Source organism: Nycticebus coucang, chromosome 2 (genome assembly GCF_027406575.1).
Source record: "Nycticebus coucang isolate mNycCou1 chromosome 2, mNycCou1.pri, whole genome shotgun sequence".
NCBI classification, from domain to species: Eukaryota; Metazoa; Chordata; class Mammalia; order Primates; family Lorisidae; genus Nycticebus; species Nycticebus coucang.
This window is the reverse complement of record NC_069781.1, coordinates 100,841,768-100,858,336: the sequence shown is the minus strand read 5'-3', so window position 1 is coordinate 100,858,336 and position 16,569 is coordinate 100,841,768. Positions and strand designations below refer to the sequence as shown.

Here is a 16,569-nt window from a genome sequence, read left to right as displayed (position 1 = left end):
AGTGGACCTCTGTAGTCCCAGCTACTTGGGAGGCAAGAGAATCTCTTAAGCCCAAGAGTTTGAGGTTGCTGTGAGCTGTGACACCACAGCACTATACCCTGGGTGACATTACAGGTTGAGACTCTGTCTCAAAAAAAAAAGAAGAAAACATCCATGAAGTGTCCTTGAAGTTAATGGAAGAGAGGAGAATTATCCCCCAGTCTGGGACAGGGGTTTCTGCAAGAGGCTGGGAGCAATCACCTGCTTGCACTCTCATGCCTTGGGTGGCTGGATTTAGAGATCATGGGCTCTGGAAGATTCCCACATGCAGGCTTGATATGGAGGGTGGGGAGGCAGGTCAGACATTTGGAGGTAATGAAAGGCAGCAAAACAGTTCTCAGAAGACCCCAGGACCCTTGCAAAACCATGAGGAGGAGGAGTGGCTCCCCAAAGAGTGAAAGAGACTAGATTTTTCATGGGTGGGCCCAAGCCAGATTTACTTTAAGAAAAATAAAAGAATATGATAGTTCTGTAAGTCATGGTAGTATAATTAAGCCCAAAGACAGGGTTAAAGCTCGGGCGAAAAAGAAAGGGACTAATCAGTTCCCAGAAAATGGAAGGAAATGGCAGAGTGTTGATAAAGCCTAGAGAATTCAAGTTCACAATTTTTCCTTAGGCCTGTCCGGTGATTCCAGTGGCCACAACTTAACATCCTGTTCTACTCAGGCACTAACAAGAGCAATGGCTGACAGACATAGAAAAGAAACACTGGAGTGTCTTTGATGGTTAGGACATCTTCATCATCAACCACGTGCACTCAGCCTTGGGGTCTTGCTGCCCGGTTTGTGAGATTGTGTTTCCCTCACTCCACACTCATTCCGAGCAGCCTCTCTACATTGCTGCTGCACATGGAAACTATTTTTGGCTGATGCCTCATGATTTTCATAATGGAATATTCAGTGAACACTGAGGGTTCTACACAGTCTGGGTACAAATCCCATCCAGGCTGTGTCCAATAGCATTTTTAGAATGGTCAGGGCTTAGTGTCAAACATCGCCAATATAGGCTTAGTACCAGGTGCCCAAGAAGTGGCAAGAGAACTTTCCTGACTCACTACCACTGGGGATCAAACTTCATTTTTTGTTGTAGTGAAAGAGACATAGCATATACCATTACATAGATAAGTGTATACAATGTATAAATGTTTATATACATCATATGTGTGTGTGTTTAAAATTGGTAGAGGTAACCCAGATAAGATTAACAATCTTAAAAATATATATGATATTACCGATTATGGGTTTTGAAGTGATAACTATACTTATTGAGTCAATAATTTTAAAAATTACTTAGTCTTTTACGATGGTAAAATGAATGAATTTTCTTTCCATTCTTGCTAAAAGGGTAATATTGTAAAATTTGTTAGATGTGGCAAAAAATGTAGCAAAAATTATCATAAAGTATGTTAGCAGATAATAATGCAAATGCAATTTTTTCACTCAGCAATAGATACTTTCTCTCATTTGATTTCAATTACTGTGTACCAAACCCCCAAAACATGTATTTCATGTTCGGTTTAAAAAACAGAAAAAATATGCATAAAGATGTTTCTTTAGCTGTATTAATGGTAGGTAATGATGCCTGAATGTTTCATAGTAGGAGTTGGAACCTAACAATGTTATTGCAGTATTGTGCGGCCATTAAAACAGATGTTTCTGAAAAGCTTCTAATAACGTTGAAAAATAGCTATGTCGTAATCTTAGGGGAAAAAACCTCAGGGTTACAATGGAACACTTCTATGATTTCAGCAACATTAAAATCTGTCTAGAAACAAACAGCCAAAGGGAATAAATACTTCCATTCTCTCAAATTGCCTGAGAGCCAGGGGGCCCCTGGCCATGGAGGTCAGGCCAGGAGGACAGTGGCTGCTGATGCCCAGCACTTCTGTGGGAGCTGGACCCTCAGTCATCACTGCCTGGTTCCCTGTGAATTCCAGTCAGAGAATCCCGTGATTTAGAGGCAGCAGCCCTGGCCTCACTCTCGAGTGACTGGCCTTCCCTTCTTGGAAGATGAAATGATTCTCATCCACACTGGATGTGACGCAATCTGATAGCTCTGCAGAGCTCCTGTGGGGCTAATGCTAGGGCTGGTGACTCAGATTCTGAGGCCTGAGGATGGCACCAAGTGGGAGGGGCAGAATGGAAGGAAGTTCTCCTGATGTTCTGTTTGGTCATTTTGATTTTGGGAAACACTCTCACAGCTGAATCAGCAGGAATCATGGCTCTTGGCCAGATAAACAAGCATTTCTGGCCAGAGAACTGCTCACCACGTAGCCCTCCCCACATCCCACACCCCACACATATGCACATACATACACATGAACACAGAAACTTGCACACACATACACACACACTTACACTCATATACACATGCACACACACCTATTGCACACATACACACCAACTCAATTATACATGTGCACACACATATGCACAGGACACATACACTTCTGTACATCTACACAAATGCACACATACAATATACATGCAGACACAGGTATACTCATGACACACATTCACACACATGTGCACACACAGTATAACATGCACACTTAGCAGAGCAGTATAAAGGGTCCTCAGGGTGGTCAATGGCCTGACACTTAGTCTGAATGGTACATGACTGAACTGCGGGATCACATCTCCATCTTTTAATGACTTTGCTTCCTGTCTCCAAAGAGGGTGGTAGAACCAAGCCGTCTTCAAGATCTTAGTTGTGAAAGTCTGTGACTTCAGTGGGAAAGCTGGTCTCATCCACCCACAGCTCACCTGAGCTGCTTCTCTATACCCAGACGAGGATTCCATGGGCTTGAGATACAGCCCAGGGCACCTGCCAGGCCACCCTCACCTGACCCCTGCCCCTGAGACTACTGGTGCCAGGAACAGCCTAGGACCAGCCCAGGATCCCTGAGGACCTCTCCCAACCCCCGCCATGCCCACACAGGTGGAAAATTTGTTCTTGGATGGTGCGGTGGCTCAAGTCTGTAATCTCAGAATTCTGGGAGGCCAAGGCAGGAGGATTGTTTGAGCTCAAGAGTTTGAGACCAGGCTGATAAAGAGCAAGACCCCATCTCTACCAAAAATAGAAACACTAGCTGGGCATTGTGGTGGGCACCTGTAGTCCCAGCACCTGGGAGGCTGAGGCAGGAGGATCACTTCAGCCCAGGACTCTGAGGTTGCTGAGAGCTTGGCTGATGCCACAGCACTCTAGCTGGGCAGCAAAGTGAGGCTCCATCTCAAAGAGAAAAAAACAAACAACAACAAAGAATTTGTTCCTGGAAGGGATTAGTAGCTCTGTCCTGGGGCATTTCCTGGGCTTCCTTTCTGCACAGTGGAGGTGGAAGGGGACTAACTGCTCCTTGAAACCTCCTTTCAGGGGTGCCCTTGGTCCACTCTCTTTGGCCGGAGTGTATAGCTGGGGCAGTCAAACCTGTCCTTCTCCTTGGCCCACATCTGGAAGCTGTGGAGTTTGGCACCTCCAGCCTCTCATCAGCATGTGACTTTTGGTTTCAATGGTAACGTCTGACCTCATCTTCAGGAAAGCTCAGCCATGATTTCTGTAAATAGCCCTGAGAGCACTTTGTCAGACAGCTGTGGAGCTGAGCCCTAGGGCCTGGTTGGTGAGCCAGGGCACAGCTGCACCTGTCACCAGCACGGGGCTGGCACCATGGTAGGTGCTCAAAAACCCTCTGGGGAATGATGAAACGTAGCTCGCTACTCACTCCTCCTAAACAGCCTTCTAAACAGCTCAGGCTGAGTAAGTCCTCAAGAATCCAAAGTCCTGCAAAGACCGTGGTACCATCCTGTGCATGAATTCAAATCAGAAAAAGAAATTTAACTGTAAACAGAGAAGCCAAAGAAAACTCTCACTTCTTCCCCTATAAAGGTTTTGTTTGTTTGTTTTTTTAAATCCCAACTCCAAATTCTTTCCAAAGGCAAGCTATTACTTTTATATCCCCCCTTTGGGGGTGCGGGTGGGGCTCAGCTTTGCTGGGATGCTCCAATAGAGTGGGTAGCCTTGTCCATTACTCTACCAGCTTTGTTGTTAGCTGGACATTTTTAGAGTCCAGCTTTACCTTTTACCCCTTATATAAAAGTTACAAAATATGCATAACATAAAACTTACCATTTTAACCATAGGAACTGCCCGGGTCACTGGCATTAAACACATTCACATTGCTGTGTAACCGTGACTAATTCATCTCTGGAACACTGTTATCTGCAGAACTGAAACCATCCTTTTACCCTTAATGAAAGCCTTCCACTTCTAGGCTCAGATGTTCTGACTGCCCTCTGGCATCCGGCAGAGGAACCTTTATGCAGGAATAGCCAGCTTGGCCCTGTTCTTTGGAGTGGCTTTTCAGGATTCAGAAGACTGGTATGGACTGTGGGCATTGATAGGCCAAATGTACTCTCATGATTTCCGTGAGTCCTGCAGTTGTCATTGTGAACCCCTTTTTACAGAAAAGACCACCGCCATTCCCCCCAGAGATCTGATTCTGTTTAGAATGGGTGAGAATCCAGATTCTGAGACCACTGGAAGTCCCACAAGTGCCCTCAAGACTACACCATAGAGGCTTTGGGTCCTTGGGATGCTTTTGTCCATACTGGAGACCTCAGACACCCCAGGGTGACCCAAGATGGGACTTGATACCCAGAATAGCCATACCACAGCCCAAGGGTGATGAGGAACATGTAGCCTGAGGATGTTTCAGCAATTCCAAGAGAAAGGGTCCGTGACTGGCTTTTCTTTCAGGCTCCCAAGTCCTTGCATCTTCTGATTCTTAGGTGGCCACAGGAGCTACTGTCTGGTTTCTTCCCTCCTTCAGGGGGCAGAGCCGGCTACACAGGTGGGGCTTTGCCAGTTTCAGCCTGGTACAGAAGACCCCAGCCTGTCCCTTGCAATGCCCCAAGGGCATCTCCCAGGATGGGCAGTGAGCTCAGTGATTCTCAAGCTCTTGAAGTTTGGGTTGTAATGGTTCCTGAGTATGACCACAACATCTTTAGAGCCCAAGGGCCCTGTCACCGTGTGAGATAAGGAACACTCTTGAGACGCTTTAAATTTGTCTGCCCAGCACCCTCCCCCCATCCCCTTCTCTGTTACCAGAACCACCTTCTTGGAGAGAACTGCTACCCTCCTCCCAACATCCACCCAGGGTCACTGGGACCAGCCCAGTCCTAGTAACTCTGTCTGCTCAAGCCGTTGACATTTGCACAGGGACAGCTACGTGACACAAATGGTCCAATCAGAGTCTTCCTCTGGAGTTTTACATGCAGATGCTCTGGTTTTAGCTCCCCTGTGCCATATCCCTGCAATATGAAGCTCCTTTCAAGTAGAAGAGAATGAGGCCAACACTTAGAGGAGGAGTTAAGGCAAGGAAAGGAGATTCCACTCCGTAAGGCTCCAGCATTTACGTTTCGGGGTAACCCATTCTGGGTATTGCTATAGGTAGTTGTTAACTTTATTCATTACTATTTCTCTTCTCACTAGAAAAGTAAATCATATTTCTTGTGGACAATTTGGGTGAAAAAAATGAACTTCAAAAGTAGCTTGAATTTGAAGAGGGGCAACAAGTTATGCAGCTTTTGCTATAGGTTTTCTCTTGCTCATGGCGCCATCCCCTTCACTTTTGCATAGAAATAGCAAAGCTTCTTGTGTTCCCCAGTGTCCAGGCTCAAAGATTCCATTTGGCTTTTTGGTTCACCCAAGGAAAATGAAAGGGGCTCCTTTTCTTTAAAATAAGAAGAAATGTGAAAATCATCTGGGCTCTTTGAACTTCCCAGTGCTAGTAATAATTAATCACCTAAATAAAATGGGGTGTTTTCAACCCCTGAGCATTTAGTCTTAATGACTTCTTGGATTTCAGATTGGCCTGTCTTAAGATATGCGGGATGATGGGAAGTGATAACACAACAAAGAAAAAGAAATCATTTTGAATTAATTATTAAATTAATTAATATTATTAAATTAATAACAAAAGTAATGCAACAAGTAACAGTTTATTAAAAAAAGAAACAAAAAATTTAAACTTTCTTACGACATCTTATAGATTAAGTAAAAATACCAATATTAATATATAAGTATATACATAGTGCATATGTATATACACCTAATATTTAACATTAACATCACATGCTTCTCAGGACAGAAGAATTAGGACATGTTCCCTCATATCAATGTAAAACTGATCACAGTTTAAAATCACTGAAGAAAACTTGCCTTTGTTATTTTCTATGTTGAGACTTCAAGTATAGGAAGTTATCAAACCAGGATCTAACAGTGGAAGCCATTTGCTATGCACCAATTACAATGGACTGCCACAAGTGATGAGTCAGGGACCTTCTGAATTCTTACACAGCTCTCCCTAACCCTGCAACTGTGTTAATCTTCTACCCTGTTTCCCCGAAAATAAGACCTACTTACAGGAAAGATAAAACGTCTCCTGAAAATAAGACCTAGCGCATCTTTGGGAGCACACCTTAAAATGAGACACTGTCTTATTTTCCGGGAAACAGGGTACCTGAGATGAGAGGGAATGATGAAGCCGACAGTTGGTAGGTTTCCTGTGGATATTTACAATGACATTGAAACTAAAGAAAATGACAATGTCTTCTCATAGCAACACACTGACCATGAAATCACCCTGGAGGAAGATCCCTTTCTCTCCTTTCCTTGCCAAATGAAACACAGAAATCGCTGGAAAGAATAAAAATGAGAAAATTCAGGGTGAAGCACCTCTGGCAGTGATCAGCATACAGCAGGGACAGAGAGGTAGCGTTTCCTTGGTGACAGCTCCTGGCTGACTCTGACGATTTCAAACACACCCTCTTCTGCAAAAGGCACTCACATAGTGTCTGTTTATAAATTATACAGTGGGATTCCATACGTGGGAGTTTCTCCTACAAATATAAAAGAGAGAAGCTGAGGAGGAGATGGTCTAACAAAGCAAAGAGTATACGAACTACACACTTGGGATAAATGTGCACTTTTCTGTTTTTAAAGGACAATCCATATTGTAGCTAAAAATTTTTCATTGAAATGTTAGGAATTCCAGTAGAATTCCAGTAAAAGCAAAGTACTGGAGGACTAGATGGCGTCCAAAACATGTAAGAGCTACACTAGCTTTTCAAATGGCCAAAGTCAAGGGTCTGCTCAGTTCTGGAACTAGAAGACGGTCCACAGACAAGAGAATGGGAGAGAGGGAGTGGGGCAGCAGGGGCCGAGGGCCAGCTGGAGGGAGGGGCGGGCGGCCCGCCCTCGGGATGGGGTGAGGGAAGGAACTCCCTGGGCATCTCGGGTGCAAGGATGGGCCGCATCTGCTTTGCTCTGGGGTCACAGCTCCCCTCACCAGGACACCACCAAGCTAATGGAATTGTAGGAGGTGCCACTGTTGCAGCTGGAGGCGTAGGCCTCTGGCTGTTGCCCTCCAGGTTGATTTTGAACACAGACGACGCCTTCAGCAGAAAGTCCGCTGTATCCCGGCGGCCCAGCTCTCTCAGTTTGGACATGAGGACGCCCACCGTGCTGTCAGGGTAGGAGGTCCATTCCCGCAGCAGGGCGTGCACCGGGCTGGGGAGGAAGTCCTTGGCAGCCCCACCGCTGTTGTACTTTGCCACGAGGTCCGGGAGGCCCAAGTTCATGGCGAGCAGGCACCAGTCCTTCCCCATGGGGTCGGGCGGGTCCAGCAGGCGACTCAGTTTCCTCGGCGTCAGGAGGTTCAGGTCGGAAGCGTGGATGTCCATGCGGAGGCTGGCCTGCGAGTAGATGTTGTGACAGCCGAACGTGACACTGCTGAAGCTTTCCTTGTACCTACCCATGGTGTTGGTCAGGGAGGTCTCCTTGAGGGTCTGCGCCCAGAAGAAGTCCCACGGTTGGTAGATCAGCTGGTAGAACATGACAGGCTCTTGGTGCTCCCGCAGCTGCTGCGGGCTCAGGTAATGCTTCACAGTCAGCAGTCCCTGCAGCGTGGTGGCCATGACCGTCTCCATGGTGCTGCACACGGAGTCCAGCAGCAGGCAGCACTTGACCTTTTCCGTCTCCAGCCCGCGCACCCTCACCTCTACGCCCTGGCTGTGGTTGACCAGGAACACCAGCAGCTCGGCCCAGCGTTTGGCGACCTTGCAGCCGTTCACCCACAGGCGGATGTCAGCGTCCCCCTCTGCGCTGTGCTGGTGGATCCACCGGCACAGGTTCACCTGCACCTTGTGAAAGATGCCGCACGGAAAGGGGGCGAGGTGCTCCACCGGCACGATGCGCACGCCGCCGTACACCATCATCTCGTCCTCCTCGTCGGCCCAGGAGCGGTGCAGGTTGTCTGTCTTGATCAGCGCGGGCACGTCCACCATGGTCCCGCTGCTCAGGTCCCGGGCGCAGATGTCCATGGCGTCCAGGATCTGCAGCAGCTCCTCCACGTCGCTGTCGGGCACCAGGCGCTGGATGTCCTCCACGGTGTAGCGGCCCCGGTAATGGTGCAGGGCCCGCGAGGTCTCCACGGACAGCAGCTTCCCCAGCACGTTGGTGCAGAGCCAGCGGGGGTCCAGGAGTAGCATGTTTCACTCTGCATGATGTTGATCTGCCAGAGGGGAGGACAGACGTCAGGCTTAGGGAAGGAGCCCTGGCCCGGGACACCGGCCATGAAGCACGAAAGGGCCTGACCCCAGTGAGAGCGTCTGAGCAGATGTTCTGAGGGGTGACCCAGGGTGACTCTCAAAGAGTTAACACTAAGTGGAAAAAGCATCATGGTAGTGTCAGAAGAGAGATCGTGGACAACACCTGCCCTTGAGTTTTCACAAAGGTCAGTGAAATGAAAGAAAAAAATATGGGAAGTGGCAACCAAATGCAGTGAGTGATTTTAGACTGGATTCTGAATCCCAAAATAAATGCAAACATAAAGAAAAGTGATTGGGCTCAGCGCAGTTGCACAGTGGTTACAGCGCCAGCGAAGCGGGTTCAAACTGGCTGGGGCCAGCTAACCAATGACAACTGCAACAAAAAAATAGCCTGTAGTCCTAGCTACTTGAGAGGCTGAGGCAAGAGAATTGCTTGAGCCCAAGAGTTTGAGGTTGTTGTGAGCTGTGAGCCATGGCACTCTACCGAGGGTGACATAGTGAGACTCTGCAAAAAAAAAAAAAAAAAAAAAGAAGAAGAAAGAAAGAAAAGCAAATGTACAAGAAATTACTGGGACAAATGGCAACCTCTTGCATGAGGACTATATGTTCAATCATAGTACAATAACAATGTTGTCTTTTGGGGAAGTGATGATCAATTATATTGGGAAAATATCCTTATGTGGGAAAATATCCACCTTAGGAAATGCAAGCTAAATATTTAGGGGAGGAATGTTATAGTGTCTGCAAAATAAATAAACAAACAGAAAAGAATCCAGCAAATGTAGCAGAATGTAAACAATTGGTCAATTTAAGTATAGGGCACATGAACGAGGGTTCTTGGCGCTACTCTTGCAACTTTGCTGAAGTCTTTACATTTTTCAAAAGATTTTTCAAAAAGGATTCAGAGGTTATATTCCATTATGCAAATTATAATCAACCATACAAAAAGGTCTGGAAAGGTAGGCTGCCATGATAACTGTTAGCCCCAGAGAGGGGGAGAGCAATGAGATGGGGGATGGTGACCAGAGGTGACTTCAGGTTTATGGTTCCTTATTTCTTTAAAAAATCAGAAGTCAGAAGGAAAAAAACATGTGGCTAAAAACAAAAGTAACTTTCCTTTTACCCAACAGTTCCACATCCTGTCTTCCCCCTGTTCCGGGCTAGTTCTACGGATAATGGCCACCCAAGGTGGACTCCTTCCTCTCAGGGAGGCTCAGTCTCTATCTGTGCACAACAGGAGTACTTTTCCACCCACAGCCTGGCTTAAACCTTCCACTTGCCCTCTGTCTGGGATTCTGTTTAAAAATTAGCCTAGGTGGAAAAATCCTGAAGGGGGACCCAATATCTATGAAGTATTTGACATGGCATTGGGTGGAACACCCTTTGCAATTTCCTCCTAAAGACTTCTGTCTGTGTAGTGCCACAAAAGACAGAGATTGAAAAGCTGTCCCCCAGTGGAGCAGAGTAAGGAGGTGACACAGCTAACTAAATGCAGTGTGGCCCTGGACCAGAAGGGAAACATCAGAAGGGCTCCTGGAGAAATGGGAGTGAGATCTGCAGATCAGAGACCAGAAGAAGGCAGGACTGTGGGACAGCTGGGGCTGGGGGAGGGGCACATGGTGCAGATGCCCCTTTATTGTCATCCTTCTTTTTTTTTTTTTTATTGTTGGGGATTCATTGAGGGTACAATAAGCCAAGTTACACTGATTGCAATTGTTAGGTAAAGTCCCTCTTGCAATCATGTCTTGCCCCCATAAAGTGTGACACACACCAAGGCCCCACACCCCTCCCTCCGTCCCTCTTTCTGCTTCACCCCCATAACCATAATTGTCATTAATTGTCCTCATATCAAAATTGAATACATAGGATTCATGCTTCTCCATTCTTGTGATGCTTTACTAAGAATAATGTCTTCCACTTCCATCCAGGTTAATACGAAGGATGTAAAGTCTCCATTTTTTTTAAAGGCTGAATAGTATTCCATGGTATACATATACCACAGCTTGTTAATCCATTCCTGGGTTAGTGGGCATTTAGGCTGTTTCCACATTTTGGCAATTGTAAATTGAGCTGCAATAAAACAGTCTAGTACAAGTGTCCTTATGATAAAAGGATTTCTTTCCTTCTGGGTAGATGCCCAGTAATGGGATTGCAGGATCAAATGGGAGGTCTAGCTTGAGTGCTTTGAGGTTTCTCCATACTTCCTTCCAGAAAGGTTGTACTAGTTTGAAGTCCCACCAGCAGTGTAAAAGGGTTGCCGTCTCGCCACATCCACGCCAGCAACTGCAGTTTTGAGATTTTGTGATGTGGGCCATTCTTACTGGGGTTAGATGATATCTCAGGGTTGTTTTGATTTGCATTTCTCTAATATATAGAGATGATGAACATTTTTTCATGTGTTTGTTAGCCATTCGTCTGTCGTCTTTAGAGAAAGTTCTATTCATGTCTCTTGCCCATTGATATAAGGGATTGTTGGCTTTTTTCATGTGGATTAATTTGAGTTCTCTATAGATCCTAGTTATCAAGCTTTTGTCTGATTGAAAATATGCAAATATCCTTTCCCATTGTGTAGGTTGTCTCTTTGCTTTGGTTATTGTCTCCTTAGCTGTACAGAAGCTTTTCAGTTTAATGAAGTCCCATTTGTTTATTTTTGTTGTTGTTGCAATTGCCATGGCAGTCTTCTTCATGAAGTCTTTCCCCAGGCCAATATCTTCCAGTGTTTTTCCTATGCTTTCTTGGAGGATTTTTATTGTTTCATGCTTTAAATTTAAGTCCTTTATCCATCTTGAATCAATTTTTGTGAGTGGGGAAAGGTGTGGGTCCGGTTTCAGTCTTTTACATGTAGACATCCAGTTCTCCCAACACCATTTATTGAATAGGGAGTCTTTCCCCCAAGGTATGTTCCTGTTTGGTTTATCAAAGATTAGGTGGTTGTAAAATGTTAGTTTCATTTCTTGGTTTTCAATTCGATTCCAAGTGTCTATGTCTCTGTTTTTGTGCCAGTACCATGCTGTCTTGAGCACTATGGCTTTGTAGTACAGACTAAAATCTGGTATGCTGATGCCCCCAGCTTTATTTTTGTTACAGAGAACTGCCTTAGCTATACGGGGTTTTTTCCGGTTCCATACAAAACGCAGAATCATTTTTTCCAAATCTTGAAAGTACGATGTTGGTATTTTGATAGGAATGGCATTGAATAGGTAGATTGCTTTGGGAAGTATAGACATTTTAACAATGTTGATTCTTCCCATCCATGAGCATGGTATGTTCTTCCATTTGTTAATATCCTCTGCTATTTCCTTTCTGAGGATTTCATAGTTTTCTTTATAGAGGTCCTTTACCTCCTTCGTTAGGTATATTCCTAGGTATTTCATTTTCTTTGAGACTATGGTGAAGGGAGTTGTGTCCTTAATTAGCTTCTCATCTTGACTGTTATTGGTGTACACAAAGGGTACTGACTTGTGGACATTGATTTTATATCCTGAAACATTACTGTATTTTTTGATGACTTCTAGGAGTCTGTGGTTGAGTCTTTGGGGTTCTCTAAGTATAAGATCATGTCGTCAGCAAAGAGGGAGAGTTTGACCTCCTCTGCTCCCATTTGGATTCCCTTTATTTCCTTGTCTTGCCTAATTGTATTGGCTAGAACTTCCAGCACTAAGTTGAATAGTAAAGGTGACAGAGGGCAACCTTGTCTGGTTCCAGTTCTAAGAGGAAAAGCTTTGAGTTTTACTCCATTCAGTAAAATATTGGCTCTGGGTTTGTCATAGATAGCTTCAATCAGTTTTAGAAATGTGCCACCTATGCCTATACTCTTCAGTGTTCTAATTAGAAAAGGATGCTGGATTTTATCAAATGCTTTTTCTGCATCTATTGAGAGGATCATGTGATCTTTATTTTTGCCTCTGTTAATATGGTGGATAACGTTTATAGGCTTGCGTATGTTAAACCAGCCTTGCATCCCTGGGATGAAGCCTACTTGATCATGATGAATGACTTTTTTGATGATAAGCTGTAATCTATTGGCTAGGATTTTGTTGAGAATTTTTGCGTCTATGTTCATGAGTGAGATTGGTCTGAAATTCTCCTTTTTGTTTGGGTCTTTTCCTGGTTTTGGTATCAGGGTGATGTTTGCTTCATAGAATGTGTTGGGGAAGATTCCTTCTTCCTCAATTTTTTGGAATAATTTCTGCAGTACAGGAATAAGCTCGTCCTTGAAGGTTTGATAGAATTCTGGAGTGAAGCCATCTGGACCAGGGCATTTTTTGGTTGGAAGCTTTTTTATTGTTTCTTTGATCTCAGTGCTTGAAATTGGTCTGTTCAGGAGCTCTATTTCTTCCTGGCTGAGTCTAGGGAGAGGGTGTGATTCCAAATATTGATCCATTTCTTTCACATTGTCAAATTTCTGGGCATAGAGTTTCTGGTAGTATTCAGAGATGATCTCTTGTATCTCTGTGGGATCAGTTATTTCCCCTTTATCATTTCTGATTGAGGTTACTAAAGATTTTACTTTTCTATTCCTCGTTAGTCTGGCCAATGGTTTATCTATTTTATTATTTTTTTCAAAAAACCAACTCCTTATTTCATTAATTTTCTGAATGATTCTTTGGTTTTCAATTTCATTGATCTCTGATTTGATTTTGGATATTTCTTTTCTTCTACTGAGTTTAGGCTTAGATTGTTCTTCTTTTTCCAATTCCATAAGATCTCTTGTGAGATTGTTGATGTGCTCTCTTTCTGTTTTTCGAATGTAGGCATCTAAAGCGATGAATTTTCCTCTCAAAACTGCTTTTGCAGTATCCCACAGGTTTTGGTAGCTGGTGTCTTCATTGTTGTTATGCTCAAGGAAGTTAATGATTTCCTGTTTTATTTCTTCCTGCACCCATCTGTTATTCAACAGAAGATTGTTTAATTTCCATGCCTTTGGGTGGGGTCGAGCATTTTTGTTAGAGTTGAGTTCCACCTTTAGGGCCTTATGGTCTGAGAAGATACAAGGTAAAATTTCAATTCTTTTGATTCTGTTGATTTTGTTTTGTGTCCCAGGATATGATCAATTTTGGAGAATGTTCCATGGGGTGATGAGAAGAATGTATATTCTTTATCTTTGGGATGGAGTGTTCTATATGCGTCTATCAAGCACAGTTGTTCTAGGGTCTCATTTAAGTCTCTTATATCCTTGTTTAATTTCTGTTTAGAGGATCTGTCCAGCTCTGTAAGAGGAGTGTTAAGGTCCCCTGTTATTATGGTATTATCAGATATCATATTGCTCAGACTGAGTAAGGTCTGTTTCAAGAATCTGGGAGCATTTAAATTGGGTGCATAAATATTTAGAATTGAAATGTCTTCTTGTTGTATTTTTCCCTTGACCAATATAAAGTGACCATCTTTGTCTTTTTTGACTTTAGTTGCTTTAAATCCACATGTATCTGAAAATAAGATTGCAACTCCTCTTTTCTTCTGAATTCCATTTGCCTGAAAAATTGTCTTCCAACCCTTGACTTGGAGCTTTAATTTGTCTTTTGAAGCCAGGTGTGTTTCTTGCAGACAGCAAATGGATGGCTTGTGCTTTTTAATCCTGTCAGCCAATCTATGTCTCTTCAGTGGGGAATTCAAGCCATTAACATTTATTGAGATAATTGATAAGTGTGGTAGTATTCTATTCATCTTATTTGGTGAGAGTCCATTGCTTAGTTTTATCTTTTGCATCAGCGTGGAGGTTTGGTTCTGTCCTTTAATTTCTGAGTTCTTACTTTGCTGCTGATCCATTGTGGTGGTCAGTGTGCAGAACAGGTTGAAGTATTTCCTGTAGAGCTGATCTTGTTGTGGCGAATTTCCTCAATGTTTGTATATCCGTAAATTATTTGATTTCTCTGTCAATTTTGAAGCTTCGCTTAGCAGGGTACAGAATTCCGGGCTGGAAATTGTTCTGTTTAAGTAGATTAAAGGTAGATGACCATTTTCTTCTTGCTTGGAAAGTTTCATTAGAGAAGTCTGTGGTCTCTCTGATGGATTTGCCCCTGTAGGTCAACTGGCACTTACTCCTGGCAGCTTGCAGAATCTTTTCTTTTGTCTTGACTTTGGACAGGTTCATCACAATGTGTCTTGGAGAAGCTTGGTTAGAGTTGAGGCAACCTGGGTTTCGATAGCCCTCTGAAAGCAGTGTGTCAGACTCTTTGGTGATATTTGGGAAATTTTCTTTTATAATATTCTCTAGTATGGCTTCCATTCCTCTGGGGCATTCTTCTTCCCCTTCTGGAATTCCTATAACTCGTATGTTGGAACGCTTCATGAAGTCCCATAATTCTGACAGTGAATGTTCTGCTTTCTCTCTCTTCTTTTCTGCCTCTTTTACTATCTGAGTTATCTCAAAAACTTTGTCTTCCACCTCTGAAATTCTGTCTTCTGCATGGTCTAACCTGTTGCTGATACTTTCCATTGCATCTTTAAGTTCCCTAATTGACTGTTTCATTTCCTTCAGCTCTGCTATATCCTTTTTATATTCTTCATATCGTTCATCTCTTATTTGATTCTGTTTTTGAATTTCCTTTTGGTTATTTTCCACTTTATTAGCAGTTTCCTTCATTGTTTCCATCATTTCTTTCATTGTTTTCAACATGTGTATTCTAAATTCCCTTTCTGTCATTCCTAACATTTCTTTATAGGTGGAATCCTTAGCAGTAGCTACCTCATGGTCCCTTGGCGGGGTTGTTCTGGACTGGTTCTTCATGTTGCCTGGAGTTTTCTGCTGATTCTTCCTCATGAGTGATTTCTTTTATCTGTTTCCTTGCCCTAATTTTCCTTTCACTTCCTCTTGCTCTTTAAGTTCTCGTGCCTGTGGACTAAGGGTTACAGGACCAGAAGGGTGAGAAGGTTGAAGAGCAAAAAAGGGATGAAAGAAAGGAGTACCATGTGATAAGAAGAAAAAAAGAAAAATAGAGAAAGGAGAGGGGGTGGGTAAAAGGAATATTGACAAAAAGAAGAGAGGCACAGAAAGAGGGAGACAGAGCAATATAGGTGTACAGTAGGGTACTTTGATACAACCTTAAAAAAAAACCACCTTCTGAGGGTGCCCAGTTGGGTGGTTCCCTTGAGGTCAGCAGCTCTTTGCTAACCTGATCAGACACAGTACCCCACCTCCACCAAGTAGAGAGGAAAGACAAAAATGCTATAAATCAAACCAAAACAAGCAAACAGAAAACTTTGTGGGATAAAATTGGGTGGAAAACCAAATAATAGCAGTAGAAACACTAACAAAAATGAAGTTCTAATTATTGAAATAGGCAGCAATGGGAAATTATAATTAAACTAGAAAAATTGAGAAAGAAAAAGGATCTGTATGGAAAAGGTTGAACTTAAAAAACAAAACAACAATCAACAACATCAAAATAAACAAAAAAACCCAACCAAACCAAAAAAAAAAAAAAAACACAACCAAAAACAAAGCAGTATGTATATGTTATTGAATATTGTCTGGGCAACACGTGGTCTTCTGGGGTATGAGATGTTAATCACAGTTCTGATACGACTGGAGGTTGCTAGTTTCTCAAACCCCAGCAGGTAGACACCCTAAATCTCTCTTCATCCCACTTAAAAGGCACTTTGAACTTGTTCACTTGCTGAGCAGAAGCTTTCCCAGGGAAGTGCTTGTCACTGGAATCACTGCTGAAGTGGCTATCCACTTACCCTGTGTGCCAAAACTGGTCTCCCTTTGCCCCCGAGGGTTAGGGCTGCAAGGCGGCTCAGACCCCGCCCTTAGGCTACTTGGTCGCTGGGTTACCAGCTCCCACCCAATTCTAGCTCTGCTACCCTGAGTGCGGAGGTTGCCGGGGCAGATCGCTCACAATGGCTGCCTGTGACCCAGAGCCAAACACTATTAGCGCTGTCTAGCTCAGCGGCTCAGACTGGGGCCCTAGACAAAGGCCAA

General features: G+C 43.8%; 1 protein-coding gene across 1 annotated transcript in view; it reads right to left on the bottom strand.

Annotated features, from left to right (window-relative positions):
* Positions 1-7,305: 7,305 nt before the first annotated feature.
* The window catches only part of LOC128597885 (death-associated protein kinase 1-like), a 50,898-nt gene continuing 41,634 nt past the window's right edge, over positions 7,306-16,569 (bottom strand). Inside the window, 2 exon segments of the mRNA XM_053608331.1 lie at positions 7,306-7,460; positions 7,463-8,579. Coding sequence (XP_053464306.1) covers positions 7,381-7,460; positions 7,463-8,579 — 1,197 coding nt within the window. The 3' untranslated portion in view covers positions 7,306-7,380.